This window comes from Micrasema longulum, unplaced genomic scaffold, assembly GCF_059751315.1.
Source record: "Micrasema longulum isolate JH-2025_06_02 unplaced genomic scaffold, ASM5975131v1 h1tg000444l, whole genome shotgun sequence".
In the NCBI taxonomy this organism is placed as follows: Eukaryota; Metazoa; Arthropoda; class Insecta; order Trichoptera; family Brachycentridae; genus Micrasema; species Micrasema longulum.
Window position 1 is genome coordinate 1,099,298 of NW_028277643.1, and position 22,283 is coordinate 1,121,580.

General features: G+C 31.1%; 3 protein-coding genes across 4 annotated transcripts; 1 reads left to right on the forward strand and 2 right to left on the reverse strand.

Annotated features, from left to right (window-relative positions):
• Positions 1–1,732: 1,732 nt before the first annotated feature.
• LOC148281521 (centromere protein S-like) lies at positions 1,733–4,567 on the reverse strand. Of its 2 annotated transcripts, XM_088226605.1 has the most exons (4): positions 4,200–4,567; positions 3,959–4,116; positions 3,152–3,218; positions 1,733–2,042 (listed from the first exon to the last, which is right to left on the reverse strand). In XM_088226605.1, exons 1-4 carry the CDS (start codon positions 4,224–4,226, stop codon positions 1,797–1,799), a joined length of 498 nt encoding a protein of 165 aa, XP_088082731.1. In that variant the 5' UTR covers positions 4,227–4,567; the 3' UTR covers positions 1,733–1,796. The 2 variants fall into 2 exon arrangements, with proteins under 2 accessions (XP_088082731.1, XP_088082733.1); XM_088226607.1 differs by lacking the exon at positions 3,152–3,218 and having other exon boundaries at positions 4,200–4,470.
• A 1,024-nt stretch (positions 4,568–5,591) lies between these two features.
• Positions 5,592–6,802, forward strand: LOC148281522 (uncharacterized). Its single transcript, XM_088226602.1, has 2 exons — positions 5,592–5,717; positions 5,815–6,802. The coding sequence occupies exon 2, from the start codon at positions 5,907–5,909 to the stop codon at positions 6,768–6,770; it is 864 nt and encodes a 287-aa protein (XP_088082728.1). The 5' UTR covers positions 5,592–5,717; positions 5,815–5,906; the 3' UTR covers positions 6,771–6,802.
• A 5,276-nt stretch (positions 6,803–12,078) lies between these two features.
• On the reverse strand, positions 12,079–21,568 carry 128up (GTP-binding protein 128up). Its single transcript, XM_088226601.1, has 7 exons — positions 21,367–21,568; positions 21,130–21,250; positions 19,042–19,217; positions 17,255–17,494; positions 15,306–15,474; positions 13,415–13,667; positions 12,079–13,317 (listed from the first exon to the last, which is right to left on the reverse strand). Exons 1-7 carry the CDS (start codon positions 21,406–21,408, stop codon positions 13,215–13,217), a joined length of 1,104 nt encoding a protein of 367 aa, XP_088082727.1. The 5' UTR covers positions 21,409–21,568; the 3' UTR covers positions 12,079–13,214.
• Between the last annotated feature and the right edge of the window lie 715 nt (positions 21,569–22,283).

The window sequence follows — 22,283 nt, forward strand, 5'->3', positions numbered from 1 at the left end:
TTCCAAAGCAGGTACCAATGTGCAGTGTCCTATACATCTTATTGAATTTGAAAAATAAAAATAGTTAATTAATAACCTTAGCATGTAATATAATATGGAAACATCACTGGTCCATTAGAGATAAGTCTTAATTTGTATACTATAAAACTATGTTGTTGTTTTGTATGCTTCCTAAATAAAATAAAATAATGTTAAAAAATCCTCCTAACAAACATTAAATAATATAATTAGGAAGCGTAGGAATAGTTTTTTTTTTATGTTACTTCATATAGTTTTTCTGAATTTATTTGTTTGGGGGCATGGGACACAAAATAAACAGATGCTTGTCAGTAAACATAAATCAATTAATATTGATACTAGTCATCAATGGGAAAAGGGAATAAAGAGAGAGGAAAAGAGGAGAGATTCAGGAAAAGAAAGCAGATGTTACTTCAAGTGTGATTTAAATAGGTCTACTGTAGAAATGTATTTAATAGAGGCTGGGAGGAGATGTATGACTGTAGAGGAAGCGAGGTCTGTATGTAAAGACAGAGTGATATAGCATTCTATCCTCTCTGCCTACCTCTCTGGGAAACGGTGTGATGATTTGCTGTTGTTGTTGCTGGGATATGATTCCACAGTCGAGCCGCACAGACACAATATGAGTTAGAGAAAAAGAAGTAATTGAATGTAGCTATGCAGAAAGCAGCCAGCCATAGAAAAGTGAAACTGAGATAATAGCAAATTTGTGAAAAGAGTCAATAATTAAATATACACAACAGTTGGAATGTTTTTGACTTCACCAAATGATAAAGAGTGAATACATTCGTTTTTTATATTACAAACAATAATTCAATTTTGTGTTTGACCAGTTTAAACAATTGTTAAAGTACCGTAAGATTTTTCTAGTGCGGTGGGTGTTTTCTGCAAATTGAGAAATGCCGTTTTTGTGATCGACTTTATTTTTAGAAGGCGATTATTTATTACAGTTTTTTGTATGAAAGCGGCTTTTGTATGGCTGTTTTTAGCATAACATAGAATTGACCTTACTGCACGCGATAACACCAATATCGCATTTTTTCAAAAGTGTGGACTGGCTGCTTTCAAGACAACTACATTCAATTGTGGATGGGACAGGACTTAAGAGGGTGCTTTAAGAATAAGAACGAGGAGATAAATTAATAAAATAAGTAAAGAAATAAGCATTGAAATTTTTCATAGGGGTATATGGGACTTTAGAATTATGAAGTTACGTGAATTTTCAAAACTGTAATGGCATTTTTTACTATGCATATTTAATGATAATAAAAATAGAAATTTAGTCTATGAAGTAACTGCCTGACTTCACGAATCCCATGCAAATTAACTCATATTGTGTTTCTCATACCATGGAACTAAAGTATTAAATACCTTTTAAAGAATGTAAATTAATATAAAATTTGATTACTTACTGTTAGTAATATGTAATAGAAAAAGAGAGTGCAAAAACAGGTAAGCATTACTTTAAAATGAGTCCTAGAGTTACAAAATCAGCTCTGGAGGCTTTTTCTACTTATGAGAAAATCATTGTTTTACAATACAAGTATACATACATATCACAATAAACGGATTAGGTAAGGTGGAACCACAACCCGGTTCTAAAATATTAACTCATCTCTTTTTTTTTTTCATAATTTGTCCAGAGCGGATTTTTCAACTTTTTGATTTAAAGGTCCAGTCACATAATAATAATATAAAATGAATAACAATCACATCGTTTTTAGCATTTATTTTGAGCAGTAGCAATAAAGAACAGAATCTTGTTATCCAAGCGGATTTTATGTGAGGTCTATTGTATCATCTAAGTCCATACTTTGATCTTTCGTTGAATTCTTCTTCATTTTTTCAGTAAGCATTTTGATCAATGGTGAAGCTTCTTCCATAGCCTTTTTCTCGGGAGATGAAATATGAGTAAAACTTGAACTTGGTTGTAAATTAACTGAAGCAGAGGCAGCCGGATTCTTCTTCTTTTTGGGTTCTTTAAATTCAACATTTTCTTCAGCTAACTTAGTTATATGTTCTTTCTGAAATGGAATCAAAGGCTTACTATTAGGTTTTTTTCAGGACAGTTCAGGGACTATTAAATTTTGCAGAGAAAAGTCACCCATTAAACAAACGTCTCACGTCGATACCCATCTCGCATCAAACTCAGAACCTCAAACCTGGCTAATGCACTAACCAATACACCTGATCTCCACCACATTTTAACATTAAAAAATTAAATAAACAATAATAACTACGATAAACATTTATCCACCTTAGTTTTACCGTGTCATATAGATTTGTATGACCCATCTGAAATAAGACAAAGGGTTATTGAAAACTGCATTACGGTGTTTTACTGATCAAAAATCAATCATTTACTTATTTTTATTTACACAACTTGGTTGCTTTCAGTGTACTGTTTGGTTCGTTAGGTCGTTTTGCATGAGTTCCAGATCTAATTCATACCTAGTGCATATCAACATGTATATTTTTAATATAAATTGTACATGTAGGATGATAAATCATAAAGTGGCTTTTAAATTGGTGGAACATAAAAGAATGGGCAACCATGTTCATAAAGTAATTGCAGTGTGAAAATACTCTGCTAGAAAGGAAATTTTTCTTGGGATTGGGAACAATAGAGCTTCTTGTAACGACCTTACGTATGGGTGTTTAAATTGATTTATTTCATATTGTATGTCTCTATCTTTCTTTCGATGAAGTAAGTTGTTCTAAGTGCTATTGATCTACCATGATAAAGCATCCTTTTCAACAAGTTAGGGATTTTAGAAGCACATCTTCGGATTTTATTCAGTAGCTTTGTATCTATTTTTCTGTGTCCAGGCGGATGAAGAATAAAGTTCTGAGTGTGAAATAGAACCAAAACCCTGGACGAAAGTTTTTCACTCGACTGGAAATCTCAGTTAAAAATCCTGAAGAAGGAAATCAAGTAGTGAAACTGACTTGACTCACAGAAGTTTGCAGCTAACAAATAAGCTTGGAGGGAATGTTTAGAAACCATATTCCGAAATTAGAAAGTAGACGTATGATATTGTATGTGCTCACCGGGATACCTCGTGACGAGGATGCTACATAAAAAAAAACATCAGCTTTTATAGATAATTTTTAAAAATTAATACAAAATTACCAATGATGGATTTCTTCTTACTAAAAGTTTGACATCCTCAGCATTAATTGTGCTTCTTTTTGCATGTCTAAAAATAAAACAGATAACCAATAACTAGAATTGACAGTGCCTATCTAAATACATAGAATACTTTAGTTTGTACAGAAGTGAAATGATTAACAAAATATAAATGCCTTATTTTTAATTGATCTATATATTTATAAGAACACTGATAGTGAATACACCATTTGATAGAAATAAATGCACAAAATTTTTTAAACACTGATTAAAAATAAGTAAGAAATAAACATCTTTGTCTAATTTGAAACCTGATTATCAACCATTGATGTTATGATAATTATGAAATGAATTATGGTTTATTATTTATTTAAAACTTCAAGTTCTAAAAAATACATGCGCTTTGACAGGCTTATTACTTAAAGCAATATCTTCCAGCCAACCAAAAAACTGGTCGGAAGAAACTCATCAATAAAAATACTTGTATTTTACACATTTTATTAAAAAATAATGTGGGATTGGGTAATTAGTTTGGAAGGAGACAGGAAGAGGATCCAGGAAAGAAAAGGAATTTTTAAAAATGGATGTTAGGGTTCTAAAAATATTTTTTTTTTTTAAGTGGCCAAAGGTGCATTTTTTATATGAATAGGTAGTTGGTGGAAAAGGATAATAATTAATTACTCAGTGCCAAATAACAAATCAATGGTGGGTGGATTCACTCATGAAAAATGTAGGTTAAGGAGTTTATGGGAAATATTTTTAATAGTGTCGGCCAATATGTTTATAAGATAGAAATCAATGAACACATACTTAGCAAAACATTCTAAATCAGTGCCAATTACGTGTAATTTCTTCCAAACAAGTTCGGCTACTAACTCCATGGCCGGAATGCTTATATCCATCCCTACACAATGTGTAGTTTCCTGACACAATGTCCGAACATCTTTGTGCAATTTCATTCGATTCTTCTGAAATATCAAAGGTTTGTAAATTTTTACCGTAAGGACAAGGACCCACCTTATGTTATTGTTATAATTTGATAAATACTAACTTGTTCATTGGTTAAATTTTCGACCATTGTCAAAAGGCACTTAAGTCGTTCTTTTTTACGTCAATACAAGATAGCCAAACTTCAAGTGATGTCACGTCAAAATTCCAGATTAGTCCTGATTTTGTCCCATCTCTATATCTAGTATCTCTAGTAGTTGGTCCCAGTACCCTACTTAATTCCGAATATACATTCTGAATTCCCAATTTACATTCCTAGTTACAACACAATACAAACTAGATTATATATTCAGAATTCAGAAAGATCGGAGATCGAATTCTCCCGCAATTTTAACTTCAACTTTACAAACTCGCAGGTAAGAACTAAGAACTGTCAAAAGTATTCGAAGTGCCAGTGCTGCCAGTACACATAAAGCACAAAACAAACCATGCATTATTTATTTAAAATTACATTTGTGTACATATTCGTCAACATATTATGGCTGTTTAGGCTGTGCCATAATAATTATTTAGAAGTACCACTCCACCAACCCAAAATTTAAAATGTAGGTAAAACATTAGTTTATTAATTTAACAAAAATATTAGGTATTATTGTCATTGACAACTCATAAATCTGTGGAAATAAAAATAATATTTTCTACCCTCATGATTCGTATTTATTTATCCATCATATTATTTTTTAATTTTAAACATTGCACCATTTTCGACGGATAAAAGTTATTAATTAAATGCACATATAAAAGAATTCAGTCACTGACTTATTTTCTAAATATGTCTATGAGGGATTAGAATCCCCCTTTCGCTCCGACTAGATTAAAACGTTCTCTAAATTCGTAAAAACATGTTTTGTTTAGCATTCTCTTCAGATTTCATCATTTGCAAATAAATATTATTGGCTTTGGTACATTATTTTTGACCACATGATTTATATTGTTTTTGCCATGTTTAACCAATTTCACATTTACATATTATAAATAATGTCATCAAACAGAACACATGCATTAACAATGTTACTAAACAATGAATAAAAATATAAAAACTAAGCCAATTAATTAATTAAGGTAGACATAAAAATTTACAAGGTAAACAAAATAGAAAATACATGAAGATGAGTGTGAATAATTGTGTATTTGCATGAGTAAATATTAAAGAGTTGTATTTGTCATTGTGCGTTTGTAAGAATACCCATGTTTTTATGAGCAGGTACGAATATTCGAGTCGGAAGCAGAAAATTCTTCATATTTCAGATTTTAGAATACTGCGGACTTGTAAGCAGTGAAACATTTTAAGTATGAGTGAATGTGAGATAAAATAAATACTGCACTCGATTATTGTTGCAAGTTTATATGAAATTCCAACTTCCAAATTCGAACATTACAACTTTGTGTACCTACTTAATTTATACTGATGTAGGTTTGTTTTTTGTTACGCTGCTAACACTGAATCTGTCAAAATTAATTAAAAGAAAAAGAAAAGTCGGTTTTAATTACACCTTATTGATTGTCATAAATAATATTGTCAACAAATACAAAAAAATGTAAAATCGTGCCAATTGTGCAGGTGAGCGGGAATGGAAATAACAATCATCTCTTAGTTTCAAAAGGTAGAACAGTTTTTATTTGGGTGAATGTTAATTAAATTGATTGTTAATTTTCAGTCTGTTAAAAAGAAGGGCATGTTACAACTTTTTAATGATCAATACGGTTTGAGATAAAACAATTCCTGCTAATTGGGGGCAATACTTTGAATATGTCAGAAGTAAACGTGGTTTACCCTCTCTTTGGAACAGCAGAAAAGCTGCCATCTAATGTCTTGCCCACTTATGAGGATATCATGAAATGTTACTTTTCGATTTTCCATAACTGTGGAAAGGAATTTATGAATAACCAGGCCTTATACACTTCCAAGCAAGTTGCTTTATGTGTTGAGTTCATCTGGAAAAAGACATCTATTCCAATAATAGGCCATCGCAGAGTTTTATCACGTATTCAAAATTATCATAAATCCTATCAAATTCTGTTGAAAGAACACAAAGTTCCAAATCAGGAAAAATTCCAAAATAATCTACAAAAGTTTCACAAAGAAAGCAAGAGGTTATTTGATATTGCCGCATGCATGTGTGGATCTAAATGTATTTGTGAGCCATCACGAAAAATCCCTCCAGGGGAATTAGAGTTCTTGACTGACCAACGAACAACAAGAAAACTGTTCATACCAAATGTTGTTTCAAGTTCGACAAACGATGTAAAGCATTTCATAAAGGGTGAGTTTAAATTAGAGCTGCCCGAGGTTGAAATTGAAACATACGCCAATAATGATAGAGAAAGTTCTCCTAAACATGATATATTCAATACCGCGGAAGACTCCAATGAAAGCTGTGAAATGCCAGACTGCTTTCCTCATAACCTTTTATCTGATTATGAACCAAACATCAACAAAAACTTTCCACTTGTTGCAAAAGTTTTGAAAGACTTCAAACTGTCCGAAAGGGTGGGAGCGGCAATCATAGCTGCCACACTTCATGATTTTGGACTAACAAACAAATTGTGTAATTCTGAGATTGTAGATTCTAATATTATTGAATTTGTTTATTCAAAGAAAGAAAAAATATAAAATAACTCTAATAAATTCTGAAGAAAAGTAAATCAGTCTTTTTACTTTCATCTCTGTAGACTAAATGCAACGCAATTTTGAATTTATTTATTTAAATAGCGCTATAATATTTTTACATTCACCGTATACTTGCAAAATATCGCGAGCAGCTTTGACTGCTTTATTCCTCAATTGAACGCAGACTGAAAAGGGTCTCAAAAATGCTCACTTACGTCTACTTGACATTCCATTTTTAAGGTTTGTATCAAATAAAACACTATATTACAGAAATAGAAGAGTAATATTAACATAATTTACAGAATAGAGAATAATATTTACGGAATTTCCAAAACTAGACAGATAAGGCAAATATACATAAAGACAATTTCAAGACACTTTCATCAAAAGCCTGACAGACATAAAATGATGGACAACAAATTTACGACACTAGGCAAAGACAAAAAAACAATACTTCTGCTACCAAAGAAAAAAACAAATTTCGGATAAAGGCACTATAATTTTCTAGCCTCTAAGGTATACAACTTTTTAAGTATGGATATATCGGTAAGCAAAATGAAAAACAATGTTTTCAAAACTAGTCCATAAATGGATAACTAAAAGGACTAGACAGGAATCTGAGGAATATGCTTCATGTATCAGAATATAATTTTAATTATTAAAGTCCTTTCTCATTTTATATATGTAGGTATGTTTTAAAATCATTTTTCAGATTTCTTTTGAATTTTTACACAACAATCTATGTATGTATAAAATCAATAATACACTGACACTCCGGAACGTGCCTGCGGGCTAGTTTAGTGGTTACATCCATAAATAAAAAGGAAATTATATTGCAATCATTTTTTTGTAAACTATGTATTATATTTTGGATTAAACAAAAATAAATAAAAAATAAAATATACAATGTAAAAGCAAACAAATTTTTTTGTAGAGCAGGAATTTTTTTTGTGATGTATGTATAATCTTTACCATTTTTTTTTACGTTTGGTGCTCATTTTTACATATGGAAAAAAACACAACTTACATTAACACCCGATACAATCAAATTTATATATGAAGTTCTTAAGTTAGACTAAGATTTAGGTAGGACTTAAGTTAGACTAGAGGCATATTTGGATGAGTTATGCAGAAAGTGTCCAACCCTCAAAATGCTAAAAATTAGTTTAATGCCAATTTCGAAAGCATACTACGATATCTTTATGTGCTGAAAACGTCCAAGCTTGAAGTGCTTTACTTTTTTGCCAATTAAAGAGATAAAAAAAAAGAGCTGCAGAAAACAGTCGAACCACTTGGACGTTTTTAAAGTTGATATAACAGTGATAGCCGTGATGTTGGTTAGAAATTTCGTTAATCGACAAAAATAGGACACTTGGAACTTGGACGTTTTCAGCACATAAAGATATCGTAGTTTGCTATTGAAACTGCCATTACTCAATTTTAGCATTTTGAAGGTTGGACGGTTTCTGCATAACTACGTCAATGTGATGTTTGTTTTTGTGTATCCAAAGTAAGTTATTAAAAACATACACAGTTGTTCTTATTGGAGTGGAAATAACCTTTCCCAATTTTTAAATCTCACAATATAAACAAGTGCCAATTGTAATATTTATACCGATTTCAAAATATTTACTTTCTGAAACCGCAGATATTGTCCAGAATTGATTATGGAGCAACTCAAGTCGTTCTGGTGTTGGATTTCTGGAATAACAAAACAATCATCATCATTATTTCCCTTTTTTTAATTTTAAAAGGATTAACTCGCTAAGCCTCTATTTAGAAGCTTGTCAGCGGGTGGGAAAGAGGGGATATGGAAGGAGGTTATGAAAAATACACCACAACACCCAGACCAATTGAAAAGAATATCTCTTGGAATTTTTTCTTGCAACTGGCGGGAATCGAACCCGCGACGCCAGTTTCTCCGTTAGCCATCTAACCAACTGCGCCTTCAAATCCAGTGGTGCATAAGGCACTGCATTGGCACTCTAGTTCCAGTGTAACTTAATCATGTATTACATAAAAGTAAGGTGATCAATATTACAATTCAGGCACCAGTTCAGGGACATAAAATATTCCCGTAAAAACCACCCTCAAAGCCAATATTTCATATAAACTTTGCCCCGGAATCTCTAGCATAGTAGAGGAACGTGCCGATCTCTGCACAACAAGGCGGACGTATCTCCACTCGGTTTCCCTTTTTAGGATTTTCACTTAAAAATAGCCATCGAGTGGAAATGGACAATCAAACAAAAAAAAACTAAAGATTAAAAACATGAGTTTTATCCCTTTTCAGTAAGTGGGGTGCTAGATCTCGTTAGATCTGTGGCTGCAGAGGAGTGAGATACTCTAAAACATTTTTTCATCTTATTTCATTATTTTGTTAGTAATATACAAAGTAAAACTGAGTACATGCTACAATTATTGTAAAAAATATTTGGAAAACTTACCCAAATTGAGCAAAATTAGTCCACATTTTAGTCATTTGTAACAGTTTTATATTCCGGATCATTTTTTTCAATTTTAGGAAATATTTTTTCTAAATTAAATACATAAATAAGATCACCATGATGAACTGAGCCTACAAACATTATATTATTCACATAATAATTTGTCAACTGTCTAATAACTTGTGTATTTCTCTTTAATTACAACAATATACATTCACTCTCATGGCTCGTAGTAAAATAAAATAGCAAAAAAAAATAATAACTAGGTATCCATTATGGCCCTTTTTATAAAAAATAAAACTGCTACCTATGCGTTATATTCCCTTTTTTATCATTGTCGTTTTACTCTTTTTTCTTCAAATGAGAAATAATGTAAATATTTACATTTATTATTGGAAAATAAACCTAATGTTATCCTTTTTTTTACATTGAGTAATGTAATAAAAAAAAAAACATTATTGGTTTTCAGTTTAAGTAAAATTCTCTGCAATTTTTTTTTAAAATTGATACTTTCTTTTTTATTTAAAGAAAACCAAGTAAAAACGATTTGCTCACTCATCAAGTGTGTCATATTCCACTGAAAGATAAAAATGACTGTATCTTCCTTTGTTGCTGAATTTATAGCAGTAAACTGGCATTTTATTATATTCCGCCATTAACTTTGCAAACCTATAAATTCCAAAACCGATTACACCATCGGCGTATAATTCTCTTAAGCCTTTTATTGTTCTTTCATCATTTTCAATATTCATGTTTTGTAAATACGTTATTTTCAGTTCTTTACTGATTTTGGAATTATTTGTATCTTTCTCGTAAAGATCGACAATTGTCATGAACCCCCTAATCAAGACGCAAAAACTTATTCTTAGAGTTATGCTTCGGTGCCCTCCGACCTACCCATCTGAACCATTATTTCAATTGTTAAAAGTTCTTGATATTCGTCAAATCTATATCAAGAATGTATTGACAATTTTCTGGTCAGGCGACTACGGAAGGAGGTCCCAACAGAATGCCCGTACGAGGTTTTCGCGTAACCTAAACTTCTTAATACCGAGAACGCATACAAAGTTTGCTCGGAGACACTTTTCATATATAGCTCCAAGAGTGTTCAACGTCTTGGATGAACATATTAAGTTCTCCAAAATAACGTCTATATTTAAGATGAAGATCCATAATTGGATTGTATCGAGGAGTAGAGACCACTGTGTGAGATTGCTTCGGGAGTAAATGTATAACATCTCTGCTGTCTTCATTATTATCCATATACGTATGTGTGTATATTGTCACTGTCATACGTATTATTATATAACTTTTCTACATTCCATTTTTCGGCATGTATACATTTTTATTATTTTTATTTTGTAAATTGTTTTGATTATTTTGCATATAGTTTTGATTACTTGTATATTGTTTTAATATGTAAATAAATATTTTTGATTTATATATCGAAGAGTCCCGACTTGACACGGAATTTTCTAACAAGTCGGGACATAAAAAACATATAATTGTGTCCCGACTTGTTGTTTCTATGTAAAATTTAGTATTTTGTGCATTAAATAACAAAAAGAAATACTATTGGTGCAATTTTGATCCATCCTCGATTCATTTCATTTCGTAGAGACTCATTATGTATTACATCTAAAAAAAATTAACTTTTTGTGTCAAATAAATCCAATGTGTTTTACTACGTAACCAAATTTGCGTGTGATTATTGTGATGAAAAAAAATGACATTTGTTTGAAAATGCCCTAATAAGGCGAAACAATTGTCACAAAGTTTTTATTTTTATATGTTTATATTTGTAAAAATAAAACGAAGTGTTCAGTAGACTCAAATCAGTGTTTGATTTCTAATTATAAGTTTAAATTTATAATTAATTTTCCGGGAGAACAAAAAGAAGAATAAAAACTTATTTAGGGGACACTGGGTTCATATATTTAACAAAATAAGTTTGTAAGACAAAAATAAAATATAGCAATGAGCCTGTTTTCGCCGCGTACCCTTCAATTGAATATTACGTTTAATTTTTACTACTCCACATTGATAAGATTCATTGCACATGTTTATTAATGATTATTACATACAATAAATAAAGCGAAGAAAACTTTGATTATGTACTGTACATATTGTTTAGTAGCATTAAAATTTAATTTGAAAGAAAGTTATACCATAAATAAGTGGCAAGAGTTGAATGGTAACATATGACAAGAATGGCCAAGGCTAGCTATGATCAGATAAATCAAAATCATAAATTTCAATCTTGAAGCTAGGATAGTATGGCATTATATATGCCGTGTTTAATTTTCTCTGCTGGTGATGCGATTGTAATAAAATTGAAATCAAATATCAATTATTCCCAACTGGAGGTTTAGCATATGGTATTCCTCTAAAAGTAAATACTTTCCTTCCTTCACTAGACAGAGGAATATCCCCCGATATGTTTCCAGGAGTTGAGATAGTATGAATTTCTTGACCGTTTGTCCAAAAACACAAAAATAATAAAACTAAATATTTGCGTATTGTAACTATGAGAAATAGTTTTATAAAAATAAAAAATGTATTACTACTTACAGACGCTTGTTATCTTACTGTGTTCAGTCATAGAAAATAAGAGGGCAATTTAAAAAGATATTTTTTTTTTATAACACAAATAGAAATGCTCTTTTGTTCAACAAATAAAAATGCAATAATATCGCAATCCATATTTAATCTAAGAATAATTATTAAGCATTAATGTTAAATTTAATATTTTTTATCCTTTCCTCAAACCTTTTTCCTAGAGAATAACAGTGTTAATAGTAACATTTTTAATTGCATATTTTACGTCATTATAAAAAGTGAAAAGGTAAATAATTAAGCACATATCATGGAAAATAAAATATATTTTCAATGTACATCATATAAATAAAGTCTGTATTTGAATAGTAAATGACACACTCAACAAAACTGCCAATCTTTAACAAACCTAATAACCGAAGACTTAATTTTATTATTAAAATTAATGTAGTACATAATTTCTAAATTCAAACATAAAGAACAATTTTTAACACTTAGAAACATAACAAGATGTAATTTATTTTTGTTGCAAACAGCAGTAGTTTTAATGTCATTAAACTATTCAAAATAAGTATGTTTAAACTTAAAGATTATCTGTTTATTAACTTAAGTAGATTAATAAATTTAAGTATGATTTATAGGCATACATGGTTAGTAATAAAAAAAGAATAGAATATGGAGTTGGTAAGTGCACTGTTGTAAGGCTAGAATCAATACCCTCAAATTAATGAGCAGGACTTTTCGCTTAATTTCAATCATCAAGACAGTACCCTCACAGAAATGGGTTTTGTGTGATTTTAAAAATGAGGACAAATAATTGAATGAACACACTTATTAATACACAATGCAATATCAGAGATGCTAAAGGCAAAATGTCGTGTTAAGAATGAAACTGAATTACATATTATCATTGAACTTATAATAAAGCTGTGATTCACACCCAGACCAAACTTTTAAATGTTTTTTGCAAGATTGAGCTGTATCTTGTTATTTTGATCAAACGGTTTAGTACCAACATGACAATGCGCAACTAAGGCGGAGATATGTTTGAAAAAACTTTCTTCTTAAATTGCCACTGTGATAATTGAGCTCTTAATTAATAATTATGCTTATTCACGGTGAGATTTATCATTATCAGTATATTATAGAATTTGACATAAGATTTTTAACAAATAAAAAAACACATACTGTCAATAAATCAGTTTGTAATGTAATAATTTTGTGCTTAATCAATATATTTGGCAAGCTCACTTTATTAAAAATATCTAGGATACTGACCTTTAAAAATCATATTATTATGAATCCTATTACACAATCACTTTTTATACATCATTGAGGGTATTGCCTTAATAATTTTTTAGAATTTGTTTGGGACTTATCGAGAATTCAATTGTAATTTAATTTCACTCGGGTAAATGTTCGAAGATTTGAATTCAGTCATTTATTAAACTTTCTTCACAATTTGTACAACATCCTCATCATTGAGAACATGTTCTATTCCAACTTTTTGTGGTTGATGTTTTACCGAGGATCCCCAAACTAACGCACTGAAATATAAAGAAAACATTAATCAAAAAAATATACACAGATTCCGAAAGAAGAAAATGAACAGTATATTGAGTAGATTAACAAATATAAACATACATTTTGAACTCTTTGACAATAGATCTATGTAACCGATTACAGAAATCTTCAACACTAGTGTGTTCATTGTGCAGGACCACGGGGGAGTTATAGTCCGGAAGTTGTCCTTTAGGTTTAGTGTAAATGCGAACCAGTTTCAAATACTCCCACATCTTCTCCAGAAGATCATCGAAGTTCCATCGGTGATGGGCAGATATTGGAACACAGTGAGGTATTTTGTAAATTACATCCAGTTCCTCGATAGATATTTGATCTGAAATAAATGCATAAAACAAACATCAACATTGACAAAATTAAAAAAGGGATGATGCTATGGTACATGTAGAGCGAATGGATGGCGAAAGAAGGCTAATGAGATTTACAATGCGAATGTTCATTGAAGCTGGAATAGAAAAAGCCTGAGAAATACATGGCATGATAAAATTTATTGTTGCATTTATATTGTGTCAATAAGGAAGTTCAGTGGTTTTTTTATTTGTGAACAGACTATCCCAACTAAGGCAAAATTAAAAAAAATAATAAATTATGTATCGTATTATCATGGCTATGATTTTATAAAGTTTTGTAATTTTGAAATTATTCCACCCGTGACGTCACGAGTTGTCATTGATGAGCTGTGCTGACATTTAAAAGTAGAACCCCATAGTTGTCAAAATGCACCAAACGTTGAAAAAAATTTACCACAACAAATAACTACGGTGTAGTTATTATGTTGATTGATTCACAAGAACCTGTGACGTAGTTCAAAGTAGTAAATTTGTATTACTTTTTTTATACATTTTTGATAAACTTCATCGTACAAATGCTTAATTTTTGCCGTGTGTAAGAAAACACTTTTTATATCCAATTATCCATACCACTGAACTTCCTCATTACTGTCCAAGTAAATGAAAACACATTTTTTATTCAAAAAATTGAATTACTATTTATAAACAAATTATACATGTTTTGACAAGTATTTAAATTGATACACATATAATTGGATCTACTAATAAATTATGTGCATAGTATGTAAGTAGATTCCTTCAACGAGTATTTTCAGAGAGGGGAATACATCGAATAAGATTAAGTAATAAATTAAAAAAATACACATGTTGATGACTTATTTATGTATTAACAATTTTAATGTAGGTGGTTTTCAAAATAATTATAACAGTGCGTTTGAATGTTTAATAAGCCTCTGTTAATATGATAGTGCCTGTCGGTGAAACAAGTAAACTTACAAATTTGGTTTGTGTAAGTAGGCACACTGGAATATTTTATTTGAAAATGTTCTTTCACTAACACATCATAGGGTTATTAAAAATTCAAATGCACTGTACATTGTCATAAAAATGACATTGAATTTGTTTTGAATGTCCATTCTTCAGCAATAATTAAATTTGATAGGAATTATGTAAGATATAGTGAATATTATATTTAGAAGATTTAAGTGCTAAAAATGCATGTATTCAAATAGGCGCAGGCATGGAGACTTGGTCCATTTTTAAAAACATAATTCAAATAAAGCATGTAAAGTATTCAAAGATCAAATTGTGTGTACACAGCTGTAATAAACTAAACAGAATCTATAAAATTTGACAGAGTATTATAAAATACATATGTATAAAAAGTAAGTAAATTTTTGTAAAACAAATCTGTAAAAAATCCAAGATACTGTTCTGGATGTTATATTCATAAAATAAATAATAAACTGTTTTACTTAAGTGTTATTAATAAATAAATAAGTTGACATTTTCAATCAAATGTGTTTAAGGAGCATAGATCAATACCAAATAACATTCAAACTCACAAATCAATCTGGTAGCAAAATTGTTCACATAATGTGGTGTAACATAAATTTTACAATGCCAAAATTATTATACATGATTATAATATTATTAAAACCTACCTATTTTGTTCAGAAGGTAAATACAGGGGATATAGATTCTATTTCCTTCGATAACATCAATTAGGTCATCACTTGTTGCATCAAAGCGCAATGTTATATCTGCATTATGGATTTTATATTCAGATAGGATTGACCTGACCAGGTCAAGATCTAATTCTGACTGCGGACACTGTAAGTTAATTCAAAATTATTTGTCATAAACATAAGATGCACAATAAATAGCGATTATGGAAGGGCAATATTTATTATCAAGATCATTAATGGGTCTCTTTGTATGATAATTTCAGTGGCATATTGATACGAAGATATGATAATGATCAATCTTACACTTCAGGTGCTAGTCAAGGGGTATACATCTATCAATGTTCGAGTAGAAAAACACTTTAATGTAACATATTTATGCCCATCGAGGTTTAACCAACAAATGTGTTTTGGTATATGAAAACTGTCCATATTTGCGAATTATTGTAAAATAATGTATAAAACAATATTTGTTAACTGGAAAATTAAATTAAATCAATCCCTTTTAACTGCCCATAGCATACACTCGGATGGATAAAGGATTGCAGGCCCTGTTATATTTTGTTTTGTATGTGCTGTTAGTAATATGTTATTGTTCCAATGTTTTTTTTTGTTGTTTTAAATACTGTAAAAATCTAAATATAATCCAGGGTGAAATTCAGTCTTTTGTCTAAAAACATTTGGAGAAACTCAAAATATTGTAACTAAACCAACTGGTCCATGAAGAAGTACAAAAATTGGAAAATTGTTTTTGGGCATCGCCTAGCATGTGAAATAATTTAATCAGATGAATTTCTTCACAACAATAAAAGTTTCAGCTCTTTTACTTCACTAACATCAACAGATAGAAGAATTGAAGAAATATGGATCTTCGAACATAGTCAAAATAGTGAATGTTACACGGTGTATAAAGTGGCCACTTAAACCAAACCAAAGACAGTTCGCAAGCCCTGTTAGTACCTAGACTTTCATATTTCCTTCTCTAAATGTTCATCATCTCTATTGTTGTTTGTTAATTATTAAATATTTACTTAATTTGAGGTTTTTACTGCAACATTATTATAGTCCCTGGAGTAGCACCGTAAGTGTGTCATCATGTGTATTACAAATTATCATTTATGTGTTTCCATTGGAGTGTAAATGCAGTGCCCTATACACCATCAGGTATGGTTAGCCGTTTAAATGCCAGACAAATTCAACAGATTTTCGAATGCTTTTGGGAAAGAAACACACTGTCAATGAGGAACGTCAGTCCAACAGGAAATTGGATACAATTAATTTTTACTTGCGCGCGGTACAAATTGGAGCATTAAATTGTAATGCAAAGTTTCCTGAAACTGTATAAAAAAAAATATATTTTCTTTTTGATAAAAACGAACTACATTGAACGACATCACTGGTTCACATGAATCAACCAATGATTAGAGAGTTATGGAAGATTTCCGGTTTGCTTGATGTGAATGGACCAATGGGCAGAACTGATCGAAAATAAGTGGAAGAGAACCTCTGACATCAAACACAGAGTTATTTCAGAAATAGAAAAATTGAAAAAATATTAGCGCTGATAAAAAATAAAATTTGAAACAATTTTTTATGGCTTAGTTTAATAGTTGATTAACAAATAAAAAAAAACTACTGATTTTCCTCATTGGGATAAGTTTTGTTAGATCATATTATCATACAGAATCGAAAGTGGAATGGTCTCTATTAATTTAAGGCAGTGTGCTAAATTGGTGGTATAACATATTCAAGATATTTACATGTGAATGTTCATGTTACACCACGCGCAATATATCTCGCATGTGGCACCTAAAGGTCTAAGGGTAAATGATGTAATTTAATCGGAATGTATAGTACAGGTTCGTATTATACATTCCGTAACCTAGTCGGTTTTGCTTTTTGTAAAATCAACTAATAAGATTACTTACAGTAGTGTTTAAGTTGATTCCTCCTTTGTCTTTTCTCCGATATGCAATATTTGGAGGTTGCTTGTTCAAACGGAGCCCGAAGCCTTCCAACTCGTGCTCCAACAGCTTCTTGTGCTGCAATGGCTTGAGCACATCGAGAACTATAAAGATAAGACTGCAAGTGCGCGCGACGGCTATCACCTGCCGACCTCTGCCCTTACCATCCTTGGCTCCCTCTATGATTCCGGGCAAGTCAAGCAACTGTCAACAAGTATATTCACATACATCATTAAGGAACATTGAACAGATAAGATTATTTATGCATAAAGAGGATCGGAGTTCATGAGAAAGTTTAGTGCCACTAGAAATTATATTTGAGAAATATTCTCTTGGACAATCAGGGGGGTGGGGGAGGATTTATGGGAAGAAGCCTACACATTAGATCTACTCAATTTATTTATTTATTTATTCATTCAAAATTACAAAATTAAATATTTATGAACTTATTAAGGCTATGCCCGAGTCAAGCCACAATAAATAACAATAAAAATACATAGTAAAATTAAATGGATCAAATTATTATGACATAGAATAACAAACTAGAAAAAAAAGGTAAATGTAATAAATAATCAAATTCCAAAGAATACAATGCAAAAAAGATAATCCGAAATAATTTTTAAAATAAAAATTAAACAAATTAAGAATCACACATAATCAAATATTCAAAATAGTGGTATCATTAAAATCAACAAAGTAATAGTAAAATATAGTAGTATTAAAAAAAAAACAAAATAAGAGTCTCATTTAAATCAATAGAAAAATAATATATATATAAAAGCATAATCGAAATGATAATTGAGATATGTATTCTAGAAACTCACTCAATACTATAGTAAGAAATATAAGAAATAGGAGAAATAAATCATAAGCCAAATAATAGTACGTACTAAATTAAATGGCTCTGTCAATATTATTGAAAAACTTATACTTAAATACAGAACACCAATGTCAGTCGCCCAGTTACACATTACTTACTTATTACTCATACACACAGTGCGGCTGTCATATGGGCTCTGGATTCAAGGGATAACTTAGGTTTAATACATCGTGAGGATACAACGAAAACTGACCAATTAAGAATTCTTGTTTATTAGCAAATCAAGACTAAACTTTTCTACGAAGACACAAACGCATTATTTTGCTATTTAGTACACCATTCATTTTAAGTTTTTTTTGCTTTACATAGTACAAAATATTAGCAATGTATTGTTTTAGTATGAAAGTGTTTTTATTTTGTCAATATTTCCTGTAGCAGATGTTCATAAACTGACTTGATCAATGTGCAATTATCAATTCTGTAAAAAACTTTGAGATAAAAGTGAACTTGGTTTTTTTTCCAGTAAAGGATACCATCCAGCACTAAAACTTGGTAAAAAAATTTCAAAATAGAAAAATTGTACTTGGCCACATTTTGCTGAATTTCATTTTTAAGTGATGTTAAAGACATACTTTTGATATAAACATGATTACACATATTGCAGGTTCTAATTGCAAATGAGTTTTGATGTGAATTTGTAGAACATTTAAGAATTTTGAATAAATCATTTAAAAGTATGTTTGTATCAAATGCATGTATGTGTAATGCATGGTATTTTTTCTATGTTCTTAATAATTACTTCCATATAAAATGTGATTATTTAAAAAAAATTGATAGGTCTTCTTCTAATTAAATATTTGTTTTATTTTTAGATATTAATGTGTGTTTTCTGAATAAAATGAATACAACAGAATTAATAAATTTATCTCACTTGAATCTTGGCTCCCTTGTACTTGATACACCCTGGAACAGTAGTTAGTGTGGTGAACTCGTAAGCTGCCACCTCAGAGTACACCCCAGCCAACGTAGTCAGCAGGGTAGACTTCCCCACGGAAGGAAAACCTACAAATCCTATTCTAGCATCTCCTGTCTTAGCCACATCGAAACCTAGAATCCACAAAAACAATTTCAGCAAACATAATATCAATTGAAGTTTATTGTAGCAGAGGGAAAAAAAAGTCGAGGAGGGAATATCTGCTTCGATCTAGAAGGGGCCAATGTCAGCTATTTTTTTTGCTACCATTTTGTAGAGGATCGATGTCAATGAAAAAGCTTGTATATTGAACAATTTTGTACATAGATACATGTGTTGTAATGGTTTTAAAAATATATTTTTTATCAAAGACTTCAAACAGTTCATTAAAACACAACAAAATGGCTAAATAACGGCTCTCCTGTAATATTACGATTTACGACATTAGCCTTTATAGATTTAAGCCACAGATATATGAAGCATTATGTACTTAAGACTTGTACCGTGTCGCAGTCTTTAATGTATGCAGCTTGTTAATTTGAAATCGGTGAAGTTTCACTGTCTACGCTTATACAATTTCTTTATTACTGGGTACCAGGATGATTTTGATAGTGTCCCAATATCTCTGTTTATATTGTCCGGATGTTTCTCCTCCTAGGTATCTCTTCCTACCACATAAATCACAATAATATAGCTGTCTTTTCACTATCAATGACTTTTGGATTGATGGCTATAGCCATAATTTCCGAGATGAGAGACATGGTTTTGATGGTTATAGCTAGCTTAAGTGTGAACATGTCAAGGTTAGACATTTTGAGCAGTCTCAAGTTGAATTCTTTAGCAAACAATAAAAAATAAAACAGTACCATTTTCTAATGTGTTTTATATTTTTGGAGTGAAAATGAAATGATTTAGGAAAATGATTATTCTTTTCTTATTCTTAGTGGTGGGGGTCAGTGCTATGCAAGCTCCTGACATCACTGCGACCTGCGAATATCTATTTTTATGGGTCCCCGTGAATAGTTCTCGCCCTCCAAGCCCAGGTCTATAAAGAGCCTGGCTACTGTGTGGAAGGCGGGAGTTTACATTTCGCTAAATCTCCCCCTCCAAGCCCAGATCCGTCAAGTATCAGGCTATAAGGTAAATAAATAAATAAACATGGAATGTGTATAAGTGTTTCCTCATCTGCACTGCAGAACCTTCATCTAGAAGTTCGGGAAAGGTTCATTCTAGCAAGGTGTTTTTTCAATCTGCAGTGCCCTGGGCGGGCTCTAGTTTTAACCCTCAATTTCGGCTGCGCTTTATTAGGTCAAAAGCAAAACTTTGCGAGTACCCCTTTATCAGTTCCTTCGCATGGTGCTGACCGGGTACTTTTTGCCAGAGCATTACACTCTGCTTCCTGGCCCATGACCTAAGCTCATTACGAGGAGCACATTTGGGCAGCCCATGGTAGGGTTCAGGGCCTATTGGGGCAGTCTCAGCTCCCAGCCTTGCCAGTTCAGGAGTTGCCTTGTTACCATCGATGTTCAAGTGTCCAGGTACCCAAATTAATATCACACTGTTACACTCACCGACACAATTAAGCGCCCGTAGGCACTTCAGGGACAATATAGAATTGATCTCGACAGAGTTCAGTGCTTTTAGAGCAGCCTGACTGTATGAGAGAATATAAATACTTTTGTTTTTGTATTGTCTGTGCAAATTTTCATGTGCGCAGGCATAGATGGCATAGAGTTCCGTTTGGAAGACGAAAATGATTGCACAAATATTTTTTTTTTAAATCCTTTTAAAATATGTAACTCTACCTTTGGTTATTGTCTATTGTGAGATACCGCTTTTATTAAAAGCTATGCAATGGTGTAATCAGTTCTGTCCTGATTAGAATATGCAACATCGAAAAATTATTGTTTAGAATATACTACAGACCTAAAACGAAAAGTGGCGAAAGGTTAAAGCCACTAGAGTAGATGTTTACATAGCAAATAACACATTTCTAGGCTATGTAGTTAATAAATAGAAATAAAAATGAATTTTGTTTCAATTTACCTTCCCCCGTTGCACCGCCACCCCCTTTAGGGGTAATAAGTTCTCTCCTAAGTTTAGCTAACCTGGCTTTCAGCAAACCCAGATGTCCAGCTGTGGCTTTATTTTTTTGGGTCCTGGCCATCTACAATAACAAAAAATCAGGGAATGTTAACGTCAAAGTAACGTATAAGGTAATTTAAACACGTAAAAGTTCATGCAATACGGAAAAGATGACAAGATAACCTAAATTTTACTAACCTCCGACTCGATGCCAGCAATCTTTTCCAGTATCGTGCTCATGATTATTTGTTGTAATCCGCCGATAGACACAAATTCTAAGTGATTAACAACACAATTTTTGAGTTTATACCCAAAAAATAATTTTAGACAAAAGTCTTGACGTATCACAAAATTAGCGGCAGCGTGCAAATCTGAGACCGAAGATAATTTGAATTGGAAGAAAATCGTTTTTACCAACAAGGCGCAAATGTATTTTTTTTTTATTCACAGATGTCACTCATTTAGTAAAGATTCAATCCAAATAAACGCCATGTTAAGGTTTTTTTCATTCCTTTATTAGGGCCCTCTACCAAAACATGACAATTTTTTGGTCAAAAACAAGTTACGTTAATTTACACTAAACATAAGAACAACACGAATAACAATATAGACACAAACAATAGAAAACAAAAATTTGAATACAAGAATAACATAAAATAATAATTGAAATAATGAACATAATATAACTAAACTAACAAAATTCCAACCAAAATTGAAATAGGCACTAACAGAAAAAACCCACTAAAAACCTGATAGCGCCTATTTAACAAAAAAAGAAACCTCCAGTAAAATATATAAAGGAAAAAAAAAATGATAATTAAAAAAATTACAACAAAATGTTCAAAATAATAACAAGCATAATCTTACAATAATGATAAATTTTTAACAATTAAAAAAAATATCAACAGAAGGGAGCCATAATGAATGTAAACTATTTTATGTAAACATATAAACGTTAGAGAAATTTGTTGAAAAAAATAAAGAATTCATTTAAACATATTATTACAATAAACAAAATGTTGCAAATCATGAAGATAAATAAAGAACACCTTGAACTCAAAAAAATAAAAACAGAATTGATCAATAAGCAATTTGTACAAGAAAGAATTTGAGAT